This window comes from Temnothorax americanus, unplaced genomic scaffold (assembly GCF_048541705.1).
Source record: "Temnothorax americanus isolate GAGA-0224 unplaced genomic scaffold, ASM4854170v1 Scaffold17, whole genome shotgun sequence".
Classification (NCBI taxonomy): Eukaryota; Metazoa; Arthropoda; class Insecta; order Hymenoptera; family Formicidae; genus Temnothorax; species Temnothorax americanus.
In genome coordinates this window covers 1,062,756-1,090,128 of record NW_027509307.1, presented here as the reverse complement: position 1 = coordinate 1,090,128, position 27,373 = coordinate 1,062,756, and the positions used below count along the sequence as shown (strand labels likewise).

Below are 27,373 nucleotides of genomic sequence, written 5' to 3'. Positions count from 1 at the left end.
CGTCCCGGCTCGTCCGTCCGTTCGCTCGTTGCTTTTCCTTCGAACGCGCGCCGTAACATTCTTCTCGATCCGGAATCTCAATCAAACGCGGCACGACGCGCTACCACGGTTGCAGAGAAAAACAAAATAGAGACAGGCCGGCCTGACGAGCGGCGATATCGTGCCTTTATCGCGATCGAGTGGGCACGAACCGTTTCCGTTCGGAGGTTCCTGGTGTTCCCGGGCAGCTGCCAGCCGCGCGGTCAAAAAGTGCGCGAGCCTCCTCCTCGCCTCGCGGATGACATGGTGGCGGGATCCAGAGAGAAAGAGAGAAAGAGAAAGGAAGGAAGGAAGAGAGAGAGAGAGCGGAGGCAGAAAAAGAGAGACAAGAGGAGCGGCAAAGAGCAAAAAAGGAAAGGGGAGAAAAAAGGAGAAAGCAGAGAAGGAGGAGGAGATCGTCCATCTATCATCCTGCAAAGTGGGCAAGATGGACGGGACTCGAAACTTCCCGTCTCGAGGCTCCGCTTCGTTCGGGCACAACCTACAGTTTCTGACGATAAGGCTGGATCAGCCACCTTACAAAGGGACGTATTATGTTGCGACCTTACGGTGAGATTCTCACGGGCGGGTTTGGATGCGCGATAATCCTTCGTCGAAGGCGGATAAACCAGCGTTAAAATCGCGAAGTGGAAGATGCTAATTCACGCGCTATGCCGGCCGCTATTCCGAAACTCTCGGAAACTCGCAATTCCAGCGGCAGCTTATTCTACAGTTCTCTTCGAAGATGTTTCTCTTCAATTTATATGTATACATTAAATCAAACCTCGCTCTTAGTACAAAACTCGCTATCTTCTCTTTTTGCAAGTATGCCAGATGTCGGATTTTGTTCCTTGTTCAAACGATCTAACTGAAGAACAAACTGATATTATATTTCTAAATTATTTTAGTACGTTTTTTTTTCTTTTCTGTACATACATATCTTCCTAGTAATATACAACTAAATCCCCGAACAAGCATGATTCAGAAAGTTACCGCCAATACAGGCTCGTGGGCCTGTTGAGCGATAAGTGGACGAGCGATTAATCAGGCTCTCCTTAACGCACAGCCAAAAGCTACGTGGACTTAATTATGTGCTCGTCTCGTAAATTCGACGCGGGAACGTCGAGCCAGGGCCAGGGGGGGGGTGGGCAAGTTGCGGTGAACGTAACGTATGATTAACTCATCGCGCAAACGCAGAAAGGTACGGTATTCCATGCGGTAAGAGGATGAAACCTACGTGGTAATAAATGGTTTGACACAATGGAAAGGGGCGCGGACACTCCGTTGATTAGTATCACTCCGCCGTGCGGCCGTATTGCGGCGCTTGTAACGCGATACATAGGAGACAGCAAGCTGATATTTTACGACGCTCGCAGCATTTGTCCCCTGTACGCTTAAGCTGATAATAAGCAGAACAAACGTCCGCTGAGAACCGAACCCGCGCGCGCGGTCGCGCGAATGATTTAGAGCGATAAAATTCGAGAAGTCCACCCCACGGTGGAGGCCACGGTGACTTTCGGACGTCGACAAATTATAGGTCCTTCATACAAGGAGCTGTGCGCACAATCTCTGTTTATCGCTCAAGAGAGCGGCTGTAATGCCTGTAATAATTATCGTGCAGTTGTTATCGTGTATCCCGACGATCGTAATACACTGTATTATACACGGCCCTTGCAATAAATCCCTCTCATCCCCGACGTTATAGCCTTACGTCACATGCGACCCGGATGTAAAATCGCGTTAATAATATTGTGTAACATTTTCGTACATTCATCGAATGTGGCTATAACTATATCGCTCTTGACACGCTGTTTCACATCTTTATTTTTTAGTCCAGAAAATTAATTTTTAACAAATTTTACAGACGCTAGAGGTAGTTACACGAGAGAATGTCTACTCGAGAGGACGCCAAGTTTTCAGACAGCCACAGTTTTCCAACTCATGTCGCAAATATGCTAAGCGGAAAATGCCAGAAATCCCAGCGTAGGGCGTCGTTGTGGAAGCTATTAAAACCAGTTTACCGCATACGCAGGAACGTTGTTACGAATGTTCCCGCGTAACATCCTGGAGTTGTGTTCGAAGAATGCGCGGTCGTCCACTGAGAGATTGCGATCCTCGATGTCGCGACGTCGACCTCTCTCCCTGAAGTTTCACAATCCTTTTGCGGCAGCGCGATCGTGTCATCGGCTGCGAAACGAAAAAGATCGCAAGGCGCGAGGGTTTCTGATAAACAAAGGTGGACGATACGTGCGAAACGTCCGATCTCGTTTCGTCCCGTTCTTATCGCGGTAACACAGTTTGCGGCGCCGGCAACATTCGGAATTGGATGGACCGTTCGCGAGAGGCGAGGACCGGCGAGTCCTTTTGTTATTAGTTTCGCGCTGGCCCGGCCACGTCGAAATTCGGTAATTGCTTTCTGAATTGGCTCGAGTGAGTTGAGAGGTTTCCCAGGTCCCCCCCGACTTACATACCTCGAAAATCATATAAAGGAAGGGCTCGATATGCTCGTTTTCCCTGTTGATTATTATCGCAGCTTATTACCGTCGTCTATTCTTTGAGCTTGCCTAGCTTGTCGACTCTGACGACGTCATGCATCGTGAATCTATTTAGAGTGTCTCATCTTTGTGAATTTCAAACGTGCGGTGTTAAACGTTTTGTTTACTTCATAATTTTACATAGTTTTGTCTGTTATCCGACTGATTCTATATTGTATTATTTCTGTGAACGCGAATTAATTTACGATTTAATTATATGTATTTTTGTACGCGTGTTTCTATTTATCTTACTTTTATCTGATTATACACACTAGCGATTCATTGATTTTCGTAATCAATCAGTTGAGATAATGAGCGATGTTTCGATGAAACAGACTTTAGCATGTTCCTTTTGTAGAATCATGTGTGGGCACTTGGAAATTCGGAGATTGCTTTTTGCGATTGGATCGGGCGCAGTGAGAATTTAATATCCCAAATTCCTGTGAGGGTACTCAATTCCAGCTTCTCATATTTCTCGCATGCATCTCTTGTTCCACATCCTACCAATTTATTAAATTATAAGATAGAATACATCTAATTCATTAGCAGATATGCACGTCTCTCTTGAAATAATTTTGAAGAATACATTTGCCGACAAGTAACAAATAGGAATAGTCAAGTACAAAGTTTCCGATGATCAATAAATGGATAGTTATAAAACCGTTTTTAATTCGTTGCATAGTTCCGCGAAAGTACTCTAGAGAGATGAACTTTTATTGCGCGACGTGTGACAAACGTTTATTCGATGGCACGATCAAACTTCTACGGGGGACAATAATATTTCGCGCCGACCAACTCGAACGCGAATGAACGCGAGTTCCCTTTGTGCGTTCGGTGCAACGTGGCCGCGCGTCGAAATTCGGTAATTACTTTCTGAATTGGCTCGAGCGAACTGGGAGTTCAATCTCCCAGGCTCGCACTCTCACCTTACGTCCCTCGTCGTCTTTCTCTCTTTCTCCCCCGCTCCCTCCGTCTCATTCCCCGTTTCGCGTTTTTTGTTGTTCTTCTTTCGCCCACCACAACCCTCCTCGCGTTCCCTCGCGAACATAATTACAGATTGCGAGTTCCAAGCCAATGGATAGTCAATGGCGAACCGTACTCCGAGACCCCCAACCTATCATCACAAGCCTCTGGTTAACTTAGACCTCGAAAAGAGGTTTCGAGGTTCCACGATATCCGCACACTTTTCGAGGGGCTCGATCCAACCGCACCATTTGTCTAACCCTCGATCGTTCAAAGATGTCTTTCCATATCAATGGGAGACGATTCAATTATTTGCTAACCCTTATTTGCGTTCTTTTATTAGCGTGTTTAATTATATAGTGAATACTTCCGTACGCGCGAACAGGACGGATAGAATAAATATTATTATCATTTTAATATATGTATATGATAAAATGTCACTTATAATATAATTTTTAAGTACAATATGATTAGATGTACATAAATAAATGTTAAATTTTTAATATCTATCTTGCGAGGAAAAAAGAAGGACAACCAATATCACGTACACATCCATACAGTAAATATCTTTTTAGAAATAGCTTGTCGAAAGTCGATTTTGGAGTAGCTCAGAGTCTCGGAGCATGCTCCGAGCAAGCTCCGAGCTTTAAGACTCCAACTATGGAATATGTCAAGATAATTCGTAAGCAGCCGGCTGTCGCGTGAGACCGTGGAAATGGTCACTCGTTACGTGGGTAACGATCACGACCGCGATGAGAAGTACTTGCGAAGTCTATAGCCACTCACGTGACGGTCTGGTGCACGTGTAACCGGTCACACGCACGAGCGGCAACTTTCTGGACTGAAGGATAATCGCGCACGCCGAGGAGGCACTTGCCGCGGCATTCGACGCTCTTGAATAATTGATCGAAAATGTAGGACGAACTCGCGACTACAGCCACCACAATAAAGTGGAACGAGCGGGTGTTGCACCGATGATGGTGAACGTGGTCGTCCGCTTTCAAGAACATAAATGCTGAGAGATCAATGGACAGTCGCGAGTTAACGCAATTCTGCCTTCTGCCGAACATGATGGGCTCTGATAGTTTTCGAATACACGCCTGCAATAATTACATGTGTGGAAAATTGGGACAAAACACTGATTTCGAATACGAATGGAAAACTTAACTTGATTTGTTACAAATTAATTCACAAACAGAAATCGAATATATCTCATAAATATCACATTGTTAATTAATGATATATTTTCTTATAAAAAAATTTTTTTAATTATAAAATATGTGTTATTCAATATAAGTTAATCTTTTTTTCAAAATATAAATTTGAAAATTGAAGAGAAAAAGCAGAAAAAAGTTTTTATATCTTTTTGATAATATTTAAAAAAAATGGCATTTAGTGTAGAATTATATTTAGATTGTTTATGTTTGATATTATTCTTCTTTAATTATATTAGATAAATATGATTTTATAATACTATGAGTTATATTAATTTTAAGATAATAGTTACGAGAAAAAGTTATTAAAAACAAATAGTTTAAACCACAATTTTGAAAAAATTGTATTCTGTTTCACAGAGATCTTAGCCACAATCAGATCGCCACCATAGGACCGAAGACTCTCAGAGGAGTGTCCGCTCTCAGACATTTGTAAGTATCTTATCGGATGTGCTTGCCACAAAGACAGATTGTTCCGTAATAATCTCTCTCGAGGCCATTTAGTCATAGTCTAGTAGTCCATTGTAAACTATGCTCAAGATGTTTTACATATGACAACTCTACTCGCATTACAGATAAAGCTGTGATAAAATTTCAGATAAAACTTACGATTGAGTTTGTCTTTTAAATCTACTGTAACATATAATTGTTCTTTGCTGTAAATCTTTTTCTACATCATCTATCAGTTTAAGTAGTAAAATGTCATATGGTCAGACAACTTTAATATTTAAAACATAGGTTAGAAATTTTTTTGAAATATATGATTCGTATCTCTTGCATAATTATCTCATATAAATACATAAGGCGCTTATAAAAATTAAATATATTTCGAAATTATAAAATTTTACTTTCTCTTCGTAGATTACTTGACAACAATGTGCTGACCTGCGTGGATGAGGCTTCTATACGAGAACTGAAAGACTTGGAAATATTGTAAGTACACGAATTCGTTAAAATTATTTAGATTATGTGTTTCACACATGAAAATTATTTCATGTTCGAGCGAATATAACATGTCAAATCAATTATTTATTTTAGAATGCTGAACAATAACAAACTTGTAACGCTCGGTAAGGAGATGCTGAACGGCTTGTCGCATTTGCGAACTTTGAAGCTTGCGGATAACGCTTTAGCTTGCGATTGCCATTTAGCATGGTTATCGCGTCATTTGAGGACTTATCCTCGCCTGGGGCAACATACACGATGTGCATCTCCGGCTCATCTCAAAGATCGCAATCTTGCCGATGTGCAGGTGAGTCTGACTAAAGAGTTATGTTACCATCTATTGAATTCTGGTCTGCAAAACCCGCAAATGTTCATTTCTCGTCAGAATTTATATAAGCAATTTATACATTGCATTACATTTTACATTAATACATAAATATGTTACATATATTATAAATATGTTCTTATTAAATTATATGTGCATATATACTTGTACGTGTGTTAGCTCCCTCTCCTCTCTGTTGGATCTTTTAATTTACTAAGTATTTCAATCGTTAACCGAACATTGTATGAGAAAAGAAATTTTTAAAGAACATTTCTGTGATTGTTAAGTATATCAATATCGCTTTTTATTAACCCAGTTCGTGTCTAATACGACTTCTAAACTTATTGTTTGCAGGAACACGAGTTCAAGTGTTCAGGCTTGGTCGAGAGAACGGGATCGGAATGCAGCGCTGAGCCCCAATGCCCGCATCCTTGTAAATGCGCTGATGGGATCGTCGATTGCAGAGAGAACTCCTTGACGAAAGTGCCAACCCACCTTCCCGAGGACACCAGTGAATTGTAAGTAAAACTCGCGCCATGTTCGCGCATTGTACCTGTTCTTCATTCTGACAATGAGATTTATTTCTCGCTCGCGAGTATTATCGATAACGCGGATTGACTGAACTTGTACGTTGCTTTCTCAAGTACGCTTTATTTCGTTCCTTATTTTGGTATTTGTAGTTGCACGGGATATAGCAAATTAATGGCAAATTAAATATTTCTTTTATTTAAATTTTTGTTTAATATTTTATTAAATATTTTATTTATAAAATCGCGATTTAATAATTAATAATTTTTCCAAGATAATTTTGTGTAAAATCGATAGTCACGAATAATTTTATAAAGTCTAAGATTAATAATATGTGTACGACACGCGAAACAGAACAATATATTTTCGTATATATGCGTGGAAAGCGGAAAAGAGTATAGTGAAACACGAAATAGTACGAACGAGCAGAAAGCGATCGATAGCCTCAGAACTTTGTGAAGCGGCTACTAGCACAAATGTGCTGATTCGCTAACTTATCTGTGTAATTTGTTTTTCCATAATTGCCTACAGGCGGCTGGAACAGAATGGCATTACAGAAATTCCACCCAAGGCTTTCTCACCATACAGAAAATTGCGAAGAATGTGAGTAATATTCGTTGACCCGTTCTAATACATAAACACAGATCGCTATTGCGCACGTCGACCGCAACGTTTAATATTTTTATATGCTTCCGGTTTTTTTCGCCCGCAGTGACCTGAGCAACAACCAGATAAAAAAGGTAGCGGCGGATGCTTTCCACGGATTGAAATCCCTCGAATCGCTGTATGCATCATTTTTCCTTCACTGACACATTTTAAATAACATTCTATTCCATTTGACGGCAACGATAAATAAAAATACGCTTTTTTTGCAGAGTTCTATACGGCAACAAAATTACTGAGCTGCCAGCTGGTCTTTTCCAAGGCCTGACAAATCTACAGTTATTGTGAGTAGATAAGAAAAGAAAGCCATAAGTTTTTAATGAATAAAATTCAAAACGAATAAAACGAATAATTGCATGGAAGTCAGTCTTATTAAAGTTAATAAATTGAAATAGATTAGGCTCTGGGTTAGGTATAGTTTTCTATTGCATGATGCGAGGTCGACTTCAAAAAGGCGAGAATTAATAATTCATATTAGAACCACTGAAGAAAATGTTTTTATTCATGGCTTCACGTATTGTTCTCGCTTTCCCGTGAAGCATTGCAACGAGGCAACTGTTGGAAATTATGGCGAAACTTATTGTTTCAGGTTACTGAATGCCAATGAGATATCATGCATACGAACAGACCTGTTCAAAGACTTAACCAGTCTCACCTTGCTATCTTTGTACGACAACAATATACGTTCGTTAGCGAATGGGACTTTTGCCAACCTGCGGAGCATTAAAACGCTGTTCGTATTATTAGTATTGTCGTATTATTACAAAAATTCTTACAAACATTTCCTAATTTCGGCGAGGGTATAAAAAAATATTTTCTTGTTGAAATAATTAACGAAAAGCATATTTTGTGCTGCATTGAAATGTATCTCCAGCCAGTAATTTGATTCTTTTTTCGCAGACATTTGGCGAGGAATCCATTCATCTGCGATTGCAATCTACGCTGGCTGAGCGCGTATCTTCACGCGCATCCTATAGAGACATCCGGCGCTAAATGCGAAACGCCAAAAAGAGCGCAGAAACGGAAGATCGATTCGATGCGGGACGACAAGTTCAAATGTAAGGGTAAGCACAATTCGACTTTTCCGGTATATCTCTTCTTAACACTTCGGCAGGGTAATATACAGGTCGGTAGTTTATGTGGAGGAAGATATATTGCACGATGAATGTATAAATAGGTCCCTATTATCCACTAACTTGCATTTATATTTCACGACATCTTCGTATTATCATATTATGTATTTACATTCACATTCATATCTGTGTGGAATTAATCATTTTCCCTTGTATCAATACAATTTGGATAAGTAACATTTTTCATTCATCTGTCTCATCTCGGCTATTAAAGCGTTCAAAATCGATAGTAGCGCTTATTACCTTATATACGAAAGGTAAGGGTAAGAGAAAGCGAATAAGCAGAATGGAAATCGGATTATATTACCATTTATAAATTAATATTCGTTCTTTCGCTAAGAAAGGATATATCGAAAGCCGATGCCCAAGCCATTGAAATTGATCGATCGTGTCACTTTATTATCAATCACACGTGATAGCACACGACGTGCCACGGCTTCCATTTTCATTCATGTGAAATCACCCACCATCGTTCCCGTTGCTTCTTGCATCACATATCCAGACACGTACATCTTCTCCTTTCTCTCTGTCTCGATTCTTCTTCGTTCTTGTCGACACGTCCGGAACAAGTGACCAGACGATCTATATAGATGCTCTCGCACGGTAGGATAAATGCTGGTCACTTTGCCGAGCGCATGTAATTGCCGATGGATGTATCTTGCTAACCGTAATACCGCCCGGTGTGCATTAATGTCAGCCGATGTTATTATGTACATTCTCAGAGACACGCTTCCAAGCTCATTTGCGCTCGCATAATGATAATCATTTACCGAAACGAAGCTGCATACAGACGAGTGACGTAGATAAAGATTAATACCTTAAAAGAATGTATTTTTTGAAATTTTATTTTTCAATACCCCGACATATAAAATTTTTCTTTAAATTTTATATTCACGAAAGAAAATCATAAGAATATATTTGAACACGTTACACCGTTAACCCATCATATATAAAAATATTGGCTAAAGAGGAAGGAACTATAATTTATTTGTAATTTTAATAGAGATCGCTATTTTTTTATACTTTTTAAATTTTAGGAAATTAAAGTGTTTTAGTTTTACGTTATATAGCAACATCAGAGCACAAACTTGTATTTTCTATCATTAAAAGTTCCTCGACGAATATATCATGTTTTATGCGGACGTATGATGCACTCGTAGCGTGCTTATTACAGATCACAGTCCGTAAATTTTGATATGCGACTTCCGGAATTACAAGAATTCTATGTCTCTGTTATTTTCATCGTGCGGTCGTTTGCATTTGCCTTGTCTTTTTGCGACTCCGTAATTCTAGAGAAATTTATTGCAAACGTACGAATGTCCCTCTGTAGAATGCATCTTTTACGACACATTTTTTGCGGAGCGATCCGTGTTTGCCGTATCCGTTTGAGAATAATACCCAGAAGTATCTAACCTTCCTTTATGCGCAGCCTCAAGTTTCACCCGGATGCATTCTCCTTGTACGCCATACTATTCCGAAAAGCGTATATACTACTGTACACAGGGATGAGACGAAAAAAAACCAGCAGAACCGCGTAACATCTTGCTTGTTAACATCTTGAATATCAAATAGTCTTACAAGCAGATTTTATATAATAAAGAAAAAGTTCTCAACTATCTCGCGGCTATGTTAATGCATGTTTCAAAATATATATACATATATGTATCTTGTTCGCATAATTAAACGTCATAAGTTATTGGCATTATAAAGCATATTTGAAGATCGATATTGTTAAAAATTGAATATTTGTTTTAAATATAATATGCACAATATGCAATACGCCGTAGTGACTTATTTAGTTCTCTAAAAAAAAAGAAACAGGTTGTTATACTGTATATTACAGGCAGCACGAATACAGTTAATCCACTGAAAAATAAGCAATATCCATTCCCTGCAACTTACCCCATACATGTTTACACAAAACTCAATTCAGAGTTGAGAAAAATAAACATTTCGATAGCGCATATGTGCACCTATTCCAGTATAAATGCGCATAACTATTACATGTAGTTTCGCAAACAGGAACTTGTGTCGCGAGCGTTAAACTCGTAAACAACTTTCGCAACTTGCGCCCCCGGTCACGGCAAAAATTTACACGATACCCTTGCTTCTGCATTGCGAAGGATTTCGCGAGAATTAGGAGGAGAGTGCTTCTAGTTTTCGTAGAAGGAAACAAATGTTGCTCCTTAAGCGGCACTCCCATTCGAGTACGTAAAGAGTATTGGCGAAGCGGAAGGTGGAAGAGACAACGGAGAGTAATCGATCAGTTTTAACTTTGTGTACAGAACACGCAAATTTTATTTTTTATTTATCTTCTTCGTTTTATTACTCGTCTCGAGCAAAACTCTTGCCAGTTTTATTATTCATATAAAATGTAAATATTGAACTACAAAGGTGTTGTAGTTTTATGGAATATCTGTTTTTTTTTTTTTTTTTTTTTTTTTTTACTTTTTTTTTGTGTTGCCTTCTTCTTCAATACAATAAATAATAAATATTTTTCTTTTAATTGACGTTATCAGCAACAGCTTTTATATATATATAATCAGCAGTTTTATTTATTTGTGAAAACATGTAAAAGGAAAAATAAGCGCGCGCGCGCGCAGTCACATCAGAAAAGAGAAAAAAATCAGCTCTTGACGATGCGATGTTTTAATTTTCTCGCTTTCTTCCGCTTTGACCTCAACGATCGACGAATGAAAACCGTTATTGTATTTCGACCACCACACCGTGGAGAAAACGCATTCGCAATGGCGAGATGCTAGCCGGCATTATATACATGTTGGCAATGTGTATCGTCGATATAATTACGTATGCGTACATCACACTCGGCAATTTGTAATGTGGTGTATAATACGATGATAAATCATTCCTGCCGTAGCCGCACTCATACATAAACATATTTAGCCCTCAACACTAACGCGCACGACGTTAAACACTCGATTAACGTGCAAGTACATACGGCATCCACGCGTACGACTGGTTTCGTTTAACGATGCCGTTAATTACGCTGTTCATTATCAAAATTTATCGTTAACGAATCGACATCATCATCATTACGTTTACGATATAATTATACATTTGACCGACGTAATTTTCACGAAGAAATGCAGCATTTATTTGTGGCCGGGACGGGATATCACAGCGACTGCTCTACGCACCGACGTGTATGCATTATCCCTGCTGTCGTATGTCGGAGCGGAATCGCGATCGAGTGCGGAAGTGTTGCTCAGGCGCGATTGTTAGAATTCGACTCTACCCAGAAACTTTGTCCGCAGGTGACGAGGAGCTGTTAACAAAAAGGGCCGGAGAGTGCATTCTGCCTGGCGCTTGCCCCGCGCCGTGCACATGCAACGGCGCGACGGTCGATTGCTCCAACAAGAGATTAACTGCGATACCGAAAGACTTGCCGCTTTACACGTCGACTTTGTAAGTATACTTCTCTTAAATGGCGTGTTAAACCACCACCACGCGTGAAATCCGCGCGAGAAAGAAAACGCGCGCTGTTAATTCCGACGCTAATCACCGATGCTATCAAAGTCTTGTCGGATAAAAGCTCCGTAAACTTTTTCATCGTTCATTGATGAGCAAATCGTCGACAACAGAAAAAAAAACTTGACAGGACGTAGCTGCCGTTAAAAAGCTTCCTCTAACAATATTTTACTTGTCGTTATATCGCTGAGCGACGTACGTGGGGCGTGCAAAATGAGAAAACCAAAGGCAAACTCAATTTATGTCATACGGGATGTAGCAGCATCCGCAATATATTTCACGCAGTTATGTTTGTCACGCTGAACGCACTTGCCACCGCGAACATTTTTAGTACTTCCCAAAATACTGTGTAACATTGCGTTGATGAAGAGATAGTAGAAAACGAATCTAAAATAAGGAAAATGTTTCCACCAAAATATTTAAGCTTTCGATATTCAGATACTAAGCAATAGCGTTTACTTTGCCAGGCGTTGCTACTTGCTACTCTCGTAATTAAAAATATAGCAAGAAGCTTTTAATAAATAATAGGTAATAATTATACGTTACAATATTTAGTAATAATTATTCTACACTATCAGTAATAATGTCTGCAAGTTGCAAAATCATTTACTCGTCTAAATAATAAATATTCTAAATAATGACACTACATCTATATATGCAGTAGATACATACATTACATATATTAAATCACAATATTAGCGATATTAAGGAATGCGATTATGAAAGTTGATATCGATAAATACAGTAACAGGCATTAGCGCGAGTCATTATTTCTAACTAATAACAACAATTAGGACGATAAACATAGACGTATACTCGGTATACTACATGAATTAATGATCGTCAGTAAATGAATTGCAGGCTAAAATTGGAAAACAATATAAAAATGTCAGAAAAATAATAAATTAAATAATTAAAGAAAAACCAATTAAATTGCCCGTATAATCAAAATAAATAACGACTGGAAGAAACTGAAATAAAGTTCATTGCATTACGAGCCAATTGTATGTCGTTTTGCAATTAGTTACGTTTCTGATTTAAAACTGCTTCGCTAAAAAAATTAGTTTAATCTAACGTAACATCTCACTAAATAACAGCATTCTAGATTATTATTACCTTTTCACGAGAAAATGTTCGTTTCAAATTATCAAGTATCGGACAAGTCGATCGATCGGTCGGGACAGTCCAGACGAGTGGTTGTTAGGATGAATATCATTCGTCTGTAGAGAATTCTCGTCGCTCCGTTAGAATATTAATTCGATCGTTGAACCAGATAATCACCTGATTAAATCGTCGAGTGCGATGAGAAAAGAACAATGCAGATTGGACTATTATTCGTAGTAAATTACGCGATCGAGCCGTTCGATGGATCGGCGCTTATTGGCGCTTAATGAAAAAAAATTAATTTCTCGATACCATTCAATAATCAATACATCAGTTCATACAAAGAGATCTATTCTATATGAACAAAAATTAATATTTTACTATTAATATATGCGGTTTTCAGCTTTTGTCTTTGCTACCTTATTCGTATCTTGCATTCAAATTTAGTGTCAGCATATATTATAAATATTGACGTAAAATTTGCCTTTCTCCTTACAATCATAAGTTTTTTTAAGAACTTTAATATCGTTTGTTCCAAAATAAAACAACGGACGTTATTAATAATTGCTACAGCAATTTGTTATTTCATTTTATTTCATGCGCGGAACATACATTTTTGTTCTTCGACATATCCCCAGTTAATAGTTTTATTCGAACGTTAGAGAGTATTAATTACGAACGAAGCAAAACAATCAACTGCAAGTTACACTATTGCTCGATATATATCATATACGAACATTCTGCAACGCACCAATTTCTGCACGAGAGTTATTCCAGCGCGCAATTCGTAAAATTTATTGAGCGGCGCATTGTTATAACGCGGTAGCGAATAAATTGCTCGGCGGGTAGTCGAAAACAAGTGATGGAGTAACGAACGGAAAGTACCAATTTTGCCCCTTTTGCTTCTTCATAGAGGAAGCTTTGTTTTCGTAAAAAAAAATTTTTTTTAGTTGCTTTTGCCAATGTGTTCAGAATGTTCTAAAACGTCGAAAAATCGCTATTTTAAAAAATGTCGGTATGTGTGTATGTGTGTATGTCTGTGCCAAATTTACCGAAATTTCTACAACTCCAGAACTGATCAACCAAATCTTAACGAATTGTATATGAAATAGGGGTAGAAAAGACTGAAGAATACTCAGCTTTATACGTGATCAAAGGTTCCTAATTTTTAGAAAAATGTTTGTAATAGCTTTAACTTCTGTAAATTTTAAGATATCGGTTTATTTTTAATTTTGTTATATTCTTCAGTCTTCTCTATTTCTATTTTATATAGTTCTTTAAAGCCGGTATTCATAGTCGGGTCTTATATTCAAGTTAAAAACGAGATGCAAGTACTAGTTGCTCTAACTTCCGCAAATATTGAGATATCGGGCTGTTTTTTTTTCTTCCCCTAATAGAGTATCATTCAAGGAAGGTCGGTATTGAATTTGGCGATGATCGGTAAAGAGGTTTTTTGCAAGTAGAAACCTTTGCTCACAAAGCTTCCTCTATGAGGAAGCAATGTGCAAGTTTCTACTTGCACACTTTTACTTGTTTTTACGTTGTCAAGTAACAAACTAACCATACATACATATCGCGTACGTGCACGCATATTTCGACGACACGACAATCGTGACTTCGTTCTACGATCTATACATGCATTCCTTTCCGCTTGTATGTTCGCGCCAGGTTGTTGAGCAACAATGAACTGGACAAGATCAAAGCGGACGGCCTTTTCGAGAAGCTGCCGGAGCTGCAGCATCTGGACCTTAGGAAAAATAAAATCTCCCGCATCGAGGCGTCCGCCTTTCAAGGGGCTTACAATCTCACCGACCTGTAAGTCACAACGCGAGTTCCGAATTATACCGCTTTCGTAGGACAACCTGCTTCTTCTTTGCGACATTGTCGTCGTCCTCGTCGTTGTCTTTCCGGAAAACTTCGCCTTTGCCGGCACAATAGAAGCCGTTCTAGAAGTACCGCTGTGTAACATCAGGATTGTTTTCTTAGCGCGCGGCTTTCTAGTCGATATTTCCAACTTTAAAGAATCTCTCAGAGAATTTTTGAAAACTGTATTGTCTCCGGGGACAATTATTAAAACAATGCCAGTGGTTTTTTTTCCCCAAATACTTGAGCGGTATAGTGTTTGTTTGATTGCGTATCGCGGTTTGCCAAATCCAATTGGAAATACATTAATATTTACTTGCAAATTATAATCAGTACTAGAAGTACTTTATAAAGTATTTATATATTCAGTGCTAAATAACTGTTGTTATTGATAATTCATCTGTTTTACAAAAATATCCTGTTATACCATGATAAATCAGATGACATATAAATACTGAATCTGCAATACCATTTTTATCTCATGTACAATTTATAATTCAATACATGATAGGAGTCATAGTCATAAATTCTTTATTATAGTTAATAGCTATATTTTTAAAGCGTTTCAAAGTCGAGCAACAGTTTTGGGCGATATATTCGGAATGTAAAGAATATAAAAACGTTACACTCCGCGTGACATCACATCCAAAACATGCATTCATAACATGTTCATAACATTTGTACGCTCGTTGGCACACGAAGAATAATACTTTTTCAAAAAAGGTAAAAAAAGGGCGCCAAGTACACGCGTGGTTGTTACCTCGAAAAAAAACCCAAGTGGTAGTATCATTAATTTTATTCAAAAATAAATAAAATCTATTCTAACCTAGGTGGTAGTAGCTTTATTAATTTTTAAACAAAATTATTAAATTATAAAATAAAAATATTTAATTAAAATAAAATAAATAAATTTTTCTTGTAAAAAACTTGGCGCTGCTTTTTTAAGGTTCTAAAAAAGCAGCGCCAAGTTTTTTACAAGAAAAATTTATTTATTTTATTTTATTTTATTTTAAGGTTCTAAAAAAGCAGCGCCAAGTTTTTTACAAGAAAAATTTATTTATTTTATTTTAATTAAATATTTTTATTTTATAATTTAATAATTTTGTTTAAAAATTAATAAAGCTACTACCACCTAGGTTAGAATAGATTTTATTTATTTTTGAATAAAATTAATGATACTACCACTTGGGTTTTTTTTCGAGGTAACAACCACGCGTGTACTTGGCGCCCTTTTTTTACCTTTTTTGAAAAAGGTAATTTTGTACTGATATCATGCGTTTTGTAGTGTTACGCATCCTCTTCTAAAAAGGGCATGTCATCTATACGATCTATCGAATCTGTCGAAATATTGTTGTCGCTTTTCCGCTTTTCTCGTCCTGCTGCCGAGAGAGAGATCATCCTATAAATACTAAATAAATTATATATACATGTATAATATAAATATAAATAATTTTAATTACACACACACACACACACACACACTACGTTTACGCGAACGTTACTTCTGTAGTAACTTACGATAATTCCTTCGCGTAAACGGGATTTTGTAGTAACTTACGATAATTTACTCCGCGTAAACGAGTGAATTATCGTAAGTTACTACAGAAGTAACACTCGCGTAAACGTAGTACACACACACACACAGACACACACACACACACACTATCTGTCACGTATACTATGTTTACGCGAGCGTTTTACTTCCGTAGTAACTTATACGATAATTCCTCCACGTAAATGGAGATTCTGTAGCAACTTATGATAATTCATCCCGCGTAAACGAGTAATGCCGGGATTACGATGAATTTAACGTAACGGGACGCGACGGACGCGAAGTAACGTAACGTAAACTTAAAAAATTACGATCGCCGTAACGTGAAGCAGCGTGCATTTCAGAAATGATTTGACAGCTTGGTATGAATAGAAGGTTAAGATTAAGGTTATCTTTAAATTACGGCGATCGTAATTTCTTAAGTTCACGTTACGTTACTTCGCGTCCGTCGCGTCCCGTTACGTTATATTCATCGTAATCCCGGCATAAATTATCGTAAGTTACTACCGAAGTAACGCTCGCGTAAACATACAGTTTGACAACTTTTACAAGGCAACATATACGTACGTGTTTGTACGATTTTGTAGATACACCTTCCTTCTTAAAGATCTCTCGGCATCAGCTCTTTACGGTCAATACTTATATATATTTCACTATCTGTCACGACGCGGCAACGGTCACGACTATCACACACTTAACACTTATCCTTTTCTAGGTTGTAAAAAACTGTCACGCACTGCGACAGTGCACGAGTGCACTCTCGTGTCAAAAATGGGAAAGTGACACACCAGCCGCCATTTTTGTCCGACGTGGACGTTTCTTAAAAAAAAATTTTCCACATTTGGTCTTTGCATTGCAATATCTTCGCTCGTAGGGCACGTAACGAAAAAAAAAGACTCTTATTTATAAATCAAACCCCAAGCTATCGATCGAACCTACTTAGAAGTTGATCCGTTCACTCGTTATTGAGATCTCAAAATCTCGGATACTCGCAACTCATGCGTTCGCGTAAAAGAGTCACGGTGCGTCTCGCTTCGCGCGTACTTGGCGCGAGACACTACCGTGTCTCTTGATTTATCGACTCGTAAAAAGTGACGGCGAATTGTAACGCGACGCAACTTAGCTCGCAATCTCTTTCCATTTTGTCGCGCGCCTCGTTTCACGATATGACGAGCTCTCTTTTCGCAGGCTTTTGTCCGAGAATAGGCTGCGAGAAGTGCACAACAAGATGTTCTCCGGCCTACCGAGCCTTAAAACACTGTAAGTACCTCGTTGGGCAAACGTAGCGCTGATAAAACGCTATCGCGCAATAAATGATTACTCGCATAATTCACTTTGCGTAGGAATCTCCATGGTAATTCCATTACATGCGTTATGCAGGGATCGTTCGACGGAATGCCGCACATACGCGCCATGTAAGTATTCGCGAATATTCAACGAATTAAATTACAACAAGATTATTTGCTCCATAGAAACTGCTATCTGTAGATTTTTTAAATATCTTTTTGTATCATATTCTTTTTTTTTCTCATTATTCTTTGTGGAAAATGCAAGCAGTTACATGGCCTAGAGTACTTAACGCTGTTATATCTCTAAAATAATTACGTATCAACTATAATAATCAGAATATAATCTTCGTGTTACTGCCTCCTTATTGTTGCTGTATCGTTTGATATATTTTTCGGTATCTGCAGCAACATGCAAGGTAACCCGTTATCGTGCAACTGCTATCTCGCGTGGTTCGCCGGATGGCTGAGGAAACGAGAAATAGCTGGAATCACTGGCCGTTGTCACGATCCACCGCGATTAAAGGATGCCATCATCAAGGACATTCCGCACCACGAATTCAAATGCAACAGTGCGTTTAATGCATTATTGTACAATTGATTTTGGTCATCACCTGTTAGCACTTATAGATATATCTTACTCTTGCAATTCGTATTATTGCGTTTTGCGGTTGATCGCTATGAATTCAAAATAGAGTACAAACATGACGTATCCCGTGAAATTGATAGCAGTTTTGCATGCAAACTGATTCGCACGCATACAAAATCGAAAAATCAATATAACATATTAATTAAATTTAAATCTGTGAATAACGCGTGTTTTATGCCTTCAATTTACATGTCGTCCGCGCTGTGGAAAAAAAATTCACGAATAAGTCAGTTGCTTTTATTGCATGTCTTCACTCGCTTCGATAAAATAATATTCGTAATCTGAATTGCAAATCCTGTTAACGATCCACCAACTATTTTACACCCATCAGACGACAGCGTGGGTTGCCTAGGTGACGATTACTGCCCGCCTCAATGTAATTGCGCGGGTTCGGTGGTGAGATGTTCGAGGTCTCAGCTTACAGAGATTCCACGCGGGATTCCACCGGAAACCACCGAGCTGTATTTGGACGTGAACGACATCAAGACGATCCAGCCGGAGAGGCTGAACCACCTGAGGATTCTCACCAGACTGTAAATAAAACACGCGCGCAACCTTCCTGCATATCTTTCAAGCGGCTTTCGCCGTGTTTAACGTCCGCTTCGTTTTTAGGGATCTGAGCAACAACCAGATCGGAATGCTGTCCAACGATACCTTCAGGAATCTCACAATGCTGTCGCACCTGTAAGTCGAACATTTATTCCGTTACCCTGGGAGTGCTTGGCGGAGACTCGCAAAACCGTTTATATGTAACGTACGACATACGAATCTCTTTTGCAGAATCATCAGTTACAACAAGCTGCAGTGCGTGCAACGAAATGCTCTCGCGGGATTGAAGAACCTACGGATAATGTGAGTCACGTGTGCAAATACTTGACTAACGTTATCATCATGACGTGCCTCTTTTACTGTCGCAAAAAAATCTATTCTACGCTTTTGTTTACCATTCACACGATCGGCGATTGTTGGACGGTCATACGTCAGTTTTACGCTGTTCAACTGAAGTTATTTAACTACGTTAATCATTAAATAAATCTGTCAGTTAAAAAAAAATAATATATGATGTATTAAAAATCAAGTAAAATTTTTTTACATTAAATCAATGTTTAACTTGAATTGCTGCACAATGAAATATTAATTGCAAATTGCAAATGAAGATACTAAAGTGGAATTTCGTAACGCCGCGGCCGATCGTCGGAGATTGTAAATTCTTTATCGATATCTAAGTCTTTTTCTAGTCAAACAAAATAACGAATTGGAATTTTTCTGTGCCGATAAAAATATGCACTATAATTTCAATGCTTTTTTCAGTTCGCTGCACGGTAACGACATATCGGTCATCCCAGAGGGAGCGTTCGAGGATCTCAAGTCTATAACACATCTGTGAGTATCCACACCGTTCGTAAACCACACGCACTCGATTTTCGATGCCAGCCATTTATCGATCACCGATGTTTACAGTGCCCTGGGGTCCAACCCGCTTTACTGCGATTGCAGCATGCGGTGGTTGGCTGAGTGGGTGAAGAAAGATTATGTGGAGCCTGGCATAGCCAGGTGCATGGAGCCTCCTGCGATGAGAGACAAATTGCTTTTGACGACACCGGCTAGTGCCTTTCAATGCAAAAGTAAATATTTCATAAGCGTACATCTCGATTGCGGGCAGAATGGCCAAGAGACTCCGCCTGCCGTTAAGTAAATTAAATTGTTATCCGCGAGTCGTGCGGCAATAATCGATTGTCGATACAGTAACATAGAACCGTGCGATCATTTACGGTATATTCGCAATTCTGGACTTCAATTCTGACTCTCACTTAGATATTCATTAACATTCAGTATTAGTTTCGCTCAATGGAATATTTAACATTGGAATCAGAAACGCGGATCATTATCCTGCTTGGTAACGACTTTGCTGTAAAACGGGTCATTGAATATCGATTTTCCATTAGACATAAAAAGTATAATACTTTTTTTTTTTAACGACGTTTGGTACGCAGTCCATAGTCTCTTGTAAGAAATAACAGAAAGAATTCCTCCGGTTGCTTGGCCATTACTGATCCGCAATCGCATACTGGTTGTCGCACGTGACGGTGTTTTTGATTTTTCGTAGTACAGCGCGACGCAGTCTGTTTAGTTCGTGGTTTTTTGGCCCAGCGTCACGGTAGGGTACTAAAATTGCTCATTAATCGTAGACCTTTCTTCCGCGCAGCCAAGCAGCAGCCAGCCGAAGTCTTGGCCAAGTGCGACCTGTGTTACACCTCGCCATGCGAAAACGGAGGATTTTGCGAGGCGCTTCCGGACCGGCAGTTCCGTTGCAAGTGCGCGCCAGGATATCACGGGGACCGGTGTCAGCATAAAATTGACGCGTGCTATGGAAATCCTTGCAGGAACTCCGGAACTTGCAAAGTACTGGAGGAAGGAAGATTCAGGTACTTGCTGAACGCGACGGTCTTGATCAGAGTAGTGGCTCGTCGGGTTGACTTTAGAGTTGCTCGTTCAGTGGAACCCGTAGAACGTTTGCGACAGCATTGTACCATATCGTATATCTTAGAAAAAACTTCTTTTGACTTTTTTTTAGCTTTTTTTCATTTTTCTTTCATATGTCAGTCTCTTGTCTAAATTTTTGCGAATTTCCTTACGAAATAACGTAGCATACATTTACGAATGCGCGACCAAAGACATAATTTTAAAACGAGCCTATTAATTTTTTAATTGAATTTTCAATTGCGTTGGTTTGATTAATGTCTTAAGAAGTCGTGACTAAGTAAACAATAATGGTGCGCTAAATCGTGACACACAAGATAATCTTTCGTGTATAAAGCTATATGAAAACTTATATTCTTAAGACAATAATCTCGGATTCATTAAAGACAAAAGTCTTAACGTTACCACCGAATGATAAAAATTTATAAATTGGTATAGTTATTTAATTACATCATTGAAAAGCATCGATACTGTTATTTACCGGTATCGTAGGTATTACATTAGTAGAACCTGCACGTTACGAAAATTATTTTGCGTGTGCCAAGTAGTTTTTTGAAACGTTTTTATTTGAACATCAAAGTAGACGTAAATATGCACGATGGAGGATGCTACATAGGCGAATAGAACGTTGCATCTTGAAGCTTGAATTTGACAATAAATTACAGAGACTTGATATAAAAAAAATCGTCTCTCTGAGTTACGTCTATGTTAGGTATTTTGACAATTCTGACGCGCCGAACTGCTTAAAATGACGCCCGAAATGGAATACGATCGGAGCGTTCGTCAAATTCTAGCTCTCAACACGCGTAATAAACGGGACCCTCTGCACGTGAGCCCCGAGGAGTGACGACTGCAAGCTATAAACTGCCGACAGCGCTGTCAATAACCTGCTCATAACAGAGAGGCTGTTGCGATTATCGAAAAATCGAAGAGCTGAACCTACGCGCTGGTTATTATGCGCCAAGCATGTGTACATACATACATCAGATCGATACAAGCACACTTGCCTAAGACAGATTTCTAACAATAAATTGATAAATCCTATTTATCTTTGTCTTTATTGCTTGTATATTAGAAGAACAATGATAAAATGTACTTTAAAATTAATAATAATAATAATAAGTAGCTATTTTAATAATAATAATTGTTTACAAATTATTCCAATTCATAAGTTTAAATAATTTGAATCATAAGTTTAATCTAGTTTAAAGCAAATAATAGAATTGCATGTGCAATTAATAACTGCTTTTCTGGAGACCAGTACTCATCCAAGCTCTATGAAATTCTTTTTCTACCGTTCCATGTAGAAGCATTTAATTGTCAAACTTAACGTGCTAAACACGCGAAAAAAAAACGAAGAAAAGCAGTATCGGCGGTTTATTGCCCGCAGTAATTTGGCGAATCTATCGCGATCGCATGTCGGGCTCAATGTCTCGATTGACGTTCAGTCGGTGTGTGACAGTTGCGACTGCGCCCCCGGGTACAAGGGACTTCGATGTGAGAGCAACGTCGACGACTGTGCCAACAACAGGTGCGCTAACAACGCAACCTGCGTCGACCTCGTACAAGCCTATCGATGCGACTGCACCCCAGGATTCATGGGAGAATACTGCGAGGAGAAGATACCCTTTTGCACAAAGGGTCACGACCCCTGCGAGAACGGAGGCCGATGCGTCGACCACAAGACCCACTACAGCTGCGAATGCCCAATCGGCTTCACCGGCCTCAATTGTTCCACAAACTTGGATGACTGTGTCGATCATATGTGCCAGGTACGTGCGTGAGACGTCTTTCGTTAACTGCATTTTATCGATCGCGGGCACGTCGATCGCCAGCACGTATTTTTGTTTCTTCCGAGCGAAATCAATTGTTGCACCAGACATGGTGTTCCTGATGTACAGTAGATACCTCCAATAATACACGCTTTAGCTGTGGTCCACTTGACGGTACAAATGCTTCGAAGCATTTCTCTTCTCTTTTCTTTCAATGAAGAAAGGAGGAGAAGAAGAACGTTTCAAAGCATTTATAGCGTCAAGTGGACTGCAGCCTTTGTCGCAATAATATATTAATGTTATAGATTCTATACCTTATTACACTATGTGCAACAAATGATTAGCGAAGTATGTAATTTCGTCCATTAACGGATATAAAGTTAGAAATCTTTTGCTTTAATGCGCGTGACCGAAGTCGGCGAAGTAAATCTTGTATATATATATATTAGCCGATATTATATTATTTTTACTAATATTTTAACAATTGTTACAAAATAATTTGAGCAATTCTATTTTTTAGCAATATTTCTATACCTTGTTTTTCTCTATTTGTCGTGAGCAATATTAATTATAAAATTTTTTTTAATTAGGTTTTATCATTAAATCTTAATTATGATTAAAATCCAAGAAATTTCCAAAAATTGTTGTATGGGAAATAAGACGTTACGAAAGTGAAGTTAGACTGAATAATTTTGATGTCAATTCACTTCAAATATAGTCGTCTAATTAATGTCAGCCAGTAAGTTTGCGGATAAGATAGGAACGCGCGCAAACTGTGGATGCAACTAACTACTAGCAGAGGGTTACAAATCATCGGGCGGTCCGCCAGTTTCACATGCCTGGTCTAGAGTCTCAAACTAAAGGCCATGTATTCTCGGGCTTAAGTCACATATGTGCAATAATATATCCCCCCCTGCGAGTTACACGTGCTAATCTTATCAATGGTTAGTCCAGAATTCTGCTTGTACCAATGAAAGAGCAATTCAGGATGTTTAACGTTATTACGCAATATAACGATTTAAATGTGTTAATCATAATTATTATCTATAATTAAAATATTCAAAAATATAGCGTAAATTTTTCAAATAATTAACATATAAAATGCATCGCAAAATAATCAGAATTAAGTTGTTTTAACTACGTAGAAAATATGCTCAGTATATGGAAATGGAAAATTAATAGGAAGACAGCCTCTGTAGGTCAATTCCGCACCATTCATGGAAGCTTAGAAAGCTTGAAACGTGATATACTGTCGTGGCTTTAGAATCAGCCACCACAAAGCCGAAAACTCCACACGAGCTTTCTGTATTCCACGCAAACACTCAAATGAAATTTGGCCGGCGTTATAATACTACGAAGAAGAATCTTCGCGTAAAATTTCGTACGCCAACTTTGCTTCTGGGTCGTAGCTCTTCGCGACTGTAAAGTTTCTTTCTCTCGGTAGATCATATCTGCCTGAGTTGGGATTCTATTTAAAAATCGATAGTCAAATAAAAGTTTAGCTCTCATGCAAGTCAAGTTACGTCGCTGAGTTTGAGTTTTCATGTTGATATACTGCACCAAATTAAATCGATACTACCTTAAGTTATTCAACCGAGAAATATAATACTTCCTCAAATGAAATGTAAAGAGACATATATATATATATATATATATATATATATATATATATAGCGTGTTTAACCCGATGAGCGTAATGCATACGCAATTCAAAAGTAAGAATTTTAAAATACGTTATCAAAATCAGGACATTCCAAAGCAAAACGTGCTATTATTACAACTGCTATACGAATGTAAAGAGGAACTGTTAATGCGGTGGCCAGAAATTAATTGCGATTGTCGCAACCGCGAGCGATACGAGAAAATAAATTTCTATGATATGATGTAAATGAACAGATATCATCGACCTCGTGTAGATAGGTGCGCCCGTGCACGCGACTTCTACAGTCACTGCGCAATTACTTATTTTAAATGAATTTTACACTCAACAACAGTGCCGTAGATGTTGCATATTTAAATGTTAATGCATAGAAATTTAAAAGCGTATTATAATGAAAATCCTTATCGCGATACCTACAGAATTCATTATTATATAAAATCTGAAGATATTTAATTTGCTCGTTATAATACGCTGTTATTTTATATAAAAAAAGATTTCACAGATTTCTTAATAAGGATTTACTGTTAAAAACGTAAATGTATGCCAAAGGCTTCTTTATATTGTTAACACTGCTTTTTTCACTCCTGATCTAAAATTTTGATTGGTAAACACTTTCGCGCGAATTGTAATTCGTTTATTTCGCAGAACGGTGCTACTTGCATTGACGGCATAAATAATTATGAGTGTAAGTGCGCGGCGGAGTATACAGGGAGATACTGCGAGGCTGCACCCTCGACAGCCATGCTGTATCCACAGACAAGTCCGTGTGCCCACCACGACTGTCAGCACGGTGCCTGCTTCCAGCCCGCTCCCGCCTCCGCTGCGGACTATCTTTGCCAGTGCCATCCCGGCTATACCGGTAAGTAAAAAAGAACTTGAAAGTCATTGTCTTCCGTTAATCTTTATAGTAATTATATTCAGAGACATCTCAAAATTTTATTTTGAAGTTTGAGAATTACCTTTCGTCGTGTGTGACGTTCAAGGATATGCTAATTTAACACGGCGCGACTACTTATCACTTCAGGAAAACGATGCGAGTACCTGACGAGTCTGAGCTTCGTGGACAATAGCTCGCTGGTCGAGCTAGAACCGCTACGCACGAGGCCCGAGGCGAACGTGACCATCATATTCACGACCACGCAGGAAAACGGGGTTCTTCTCTATGACGGGCAAAGCGATGGGCACATCGCCGTCGAGCTCTTTAATGGGCGGGTCAGGGTTTCGTACGACGTGGGTAATTATCCTACCTCAACGATGTACAGCTACGAGATGGTGGCCGACGGCAAGCCTCACATGGCGGAGCTTCTGGCGATCAAGAAAAATTTCACATTGAGGGTCGACCGGGGTCCCGCCAGAAGCATCATCAACGAGGGTCCGAAAGAGTATCTCAAGCTTGTCACGCCGATGTTTGTCGGTGGGGTAGCGCCGGAAGTTGCTAAAGTCGCATTTACCGAGTTTCACCTTAGAAATATTACGAGCTTCCAAGGTAAGTTTCTCTCGCGACACTGTGAAATATCGTTAAGATTGATTGACATTCTTGTATTATCTTTATAGCTTTAATAAGTCATCGACGAAGTATCGCAATTATGAAAAAGTGGAACAGTTTTAATAAAATCGCAAAGAAACTGTACTTTATAGAGATGCAATGTATTCTTGTCATACCGCAACATAAAAAAACAAATTGAATATTCGTTTCTTCATTTAAATTGGTTAAATAATAACTTTGGTCATATAATTATCAACTTTAAATTACGTTTAGCTAATTACAAAAGCTGTCATAATAATGTTATAATGAAACCGTTCGGTTGGAAATTTCAAAGATTTCACGGATGATTTGTGCTCTCCACCGCCGTTAGTTCTAACACCGATACTCTGCGGTTCCTCTGGGAAACGATAGTTGTCGCAAACTCGGAATATCAGCCGCAAATTTGCAACTTGCGGGGAGACCTCATTTAATATTCGGTTACATTTTTGATGTCCCCCGGCGCAATACTGATTTACTACGTTTGCATGTAGTGTACGAAATAATATATGTAGCATGGTATATGCGACCGAGAGAAACTAGATTTGAAAAGTTTCGCGACACATGAAAATTCGTGATCGGCCTGCATTATGCAGCATAATTTGTATCCGGGCTTTTTGTATTGTAAGATAAGGAAAGCTATTTCAACAGTGAAAGTATATCACCGACGTCAATCACTGAAGTTGCGCGTAAAGGAGCCTCTTATGAGAATTTATGCATGCCATGCGCGAATGCATGCTCGCTTACGCCCTTACTCAATTGCATCGTAACGTTCGGTACACATTCCCGTGCCGCCACTCTTTATATAGGATAGAGCAAAAGTTTCTTCCTCGCCAGATCCATTAAAAGTTTCCTTGCTTTATCTCAGGCTGCATCTCCGAGATGTGGATCAATCATAAGTTGGTAGACTTCAGCAACGCCGCAAAGATGCATCGCGTTACTCCCGGATGTGCTACTAGCGAGGAGGAGGCCGACGAAGCGAGAGATATCGTTGAGGCTGAGGGAATTAACAATAGTGGCAGTAACGAGGAGTCCATGCCGCAAGAGCACATACCTCGCGAACATTCTGGTATATGTCTATAATTGCTGCTTTATGCAATGCTAACTTAACTTATTAAGTTAAGAATTGCTCACTTTTGAGTTAAAATTTCTAAAATTAAAAATATTATAAACCGTTTACAAATAATACATTGAAACGGATTTTTAAGAAAGTTTTGTCTATTCAACAATTAATTGCAATTAATTGTTAATTAACACGAATGACTAAACAATATAATGACTCGCGTTTATATATATGAAGTAAAATACATTAAATTATATATTGTATGTATTATATTATATTGCATAATAGAAAAATATTTGCACATTAAATTGGATTAGAAAGTTAGAAGAAATTATCTCGTTCTAAATTAATCCAAAATGTTCATATAATATATTCTTGATAAAAAATGATATGTATTAATTATAGACCTCATCATGTCGGTATCTGGACTGGTGCCTTCGCATGCGTGTATCGGACATGAATGCAAAAAAGGATCTCAATGCATACCGTCGCCGTATGGCAACGGCTATTCTTGTCGTTGTCAAACTGGCTGGCAAGGACGATACTGCGAGAAAGGTATAAATTCTTTTTTAATATTATCGTATATGCTCATATATAGAGATATATGCT

At 38.7% G+C, this 27,373-nt stretch overlaps 1 protein-coding gene and 1 long non-coding RNA gene across 7 annotated transcripts in view; one reads left to right on the top strand and one right to left on the bottom strand.

The window, feature by feature from the left end:
- The window catches only part of LOC143895942 (uncharacterized), a 321,026-nt gene that overhangs the window by 279,824 nt on the left and 13,829 nt on the right, over positions 1 to 27,373 (bottom strand). The window lies entirely within an intron of this gene.
- The window catches only part of Sli (slit guidance ligand), a 322,647-nt gene that overhangs the window by 289,746 nt on the left and 5,528 nt on the right, over positions 1 to 27,373 (top strand). Inside the window, exons 4-28 of one of the 2 annotated variants that reach the window (XM_077403435.1) lie at positions 5,090 to 5,161; positions 5,591 to 5,662; positions 5,768 to 5,981; positions 6,354 to 6,517; positions 7,059 to 7,130; positions 7,240 to 7,311; positions 7,403 to 7,474; positions 7,780 to 7,923; positions 8,091 to 8,248; positions 11,599 to 11,749; positions 14,585 to 14,731; positions 17,520 to 17,591; positions 17,675 to 17,746; positions 18,026 to 18,189; positions 18,598 to 18,799; positions 18,879 to 18,950; positions 19,047 to 19,118; positions 19,578 to 19,649; positions 19,728 to 19,891; positions 20,473 to 20,692; positions 22,210 to 22,519; positions 24,825 to 25,038; positions 25,204 to 25,665; positions 26,570 to 26,770; positions 27,170 to 27,319. In XM_077403435.1, coding sequence (XP_077259561.1) covers positions 5,090 to 5,161; positions 5,591 to 5,662; positions 5,768 to 5,981; positions 6,354 to 6,517; positions 7,059 to 7,130; positions 7,240 to 7,311; positions 7,403 to 7,474; positions 7,780 to 7,923; positions 8,091 to 8,248; positions 11,599 to 11,749; positions 14,585 to 14,731; positions 17,520 to 17,591; positions 17,675 to 17,746; positions 18,026 to 18,189; positions 18,598 to 18,799; positions 18,879 to 18,950; positions 19,047 to 19,118; positions 19,578 to 19,649; positions 19,728 to 19,891; positions 20,473 to 20,692; positions 22,210 to 22,519; positions 24,825 to 25,038; positions 25,204 to 25,665; positions 26,570 to 26,770; positions 27,170 to 27,319 — 3,785 coding nt within the window. Of the gene's footprint in view, positions 1 to 5,089; positions 5,162 to 5,590; positions 5,663 to 5,767; positions 5,982 to 6,353; positions 6,518 to 7,058; positions 7,131 to 7,239; positions 7,312 to 7,402; positions 7,475 to 7,779; positions 7,924 to 8,090; positions 8,255 to 11,598; positions 11,750 to 14,584; positions 14,732 to 17,519; positions 17,592 to 17,674; positions 17,747 to 18,025; positions 18,190 to 18,597; positions 18,800 to 18,878; positions 18,951 to 19,046; positions 19,119 to 19,577; positions 19,650 to 19,727; positions 19,892 to 20,472; positions 20,693 to 22,209; positions 22,520 to 24,824; positions 25,039 to 25,203; positions 25,666 to 26,569; positions 26,771 to 27,169; positions 27,320 to 27,373 lie in introns of both variants that reach the window. The other variant, XM_077403434.1, reaches the window with a different exon arrangement.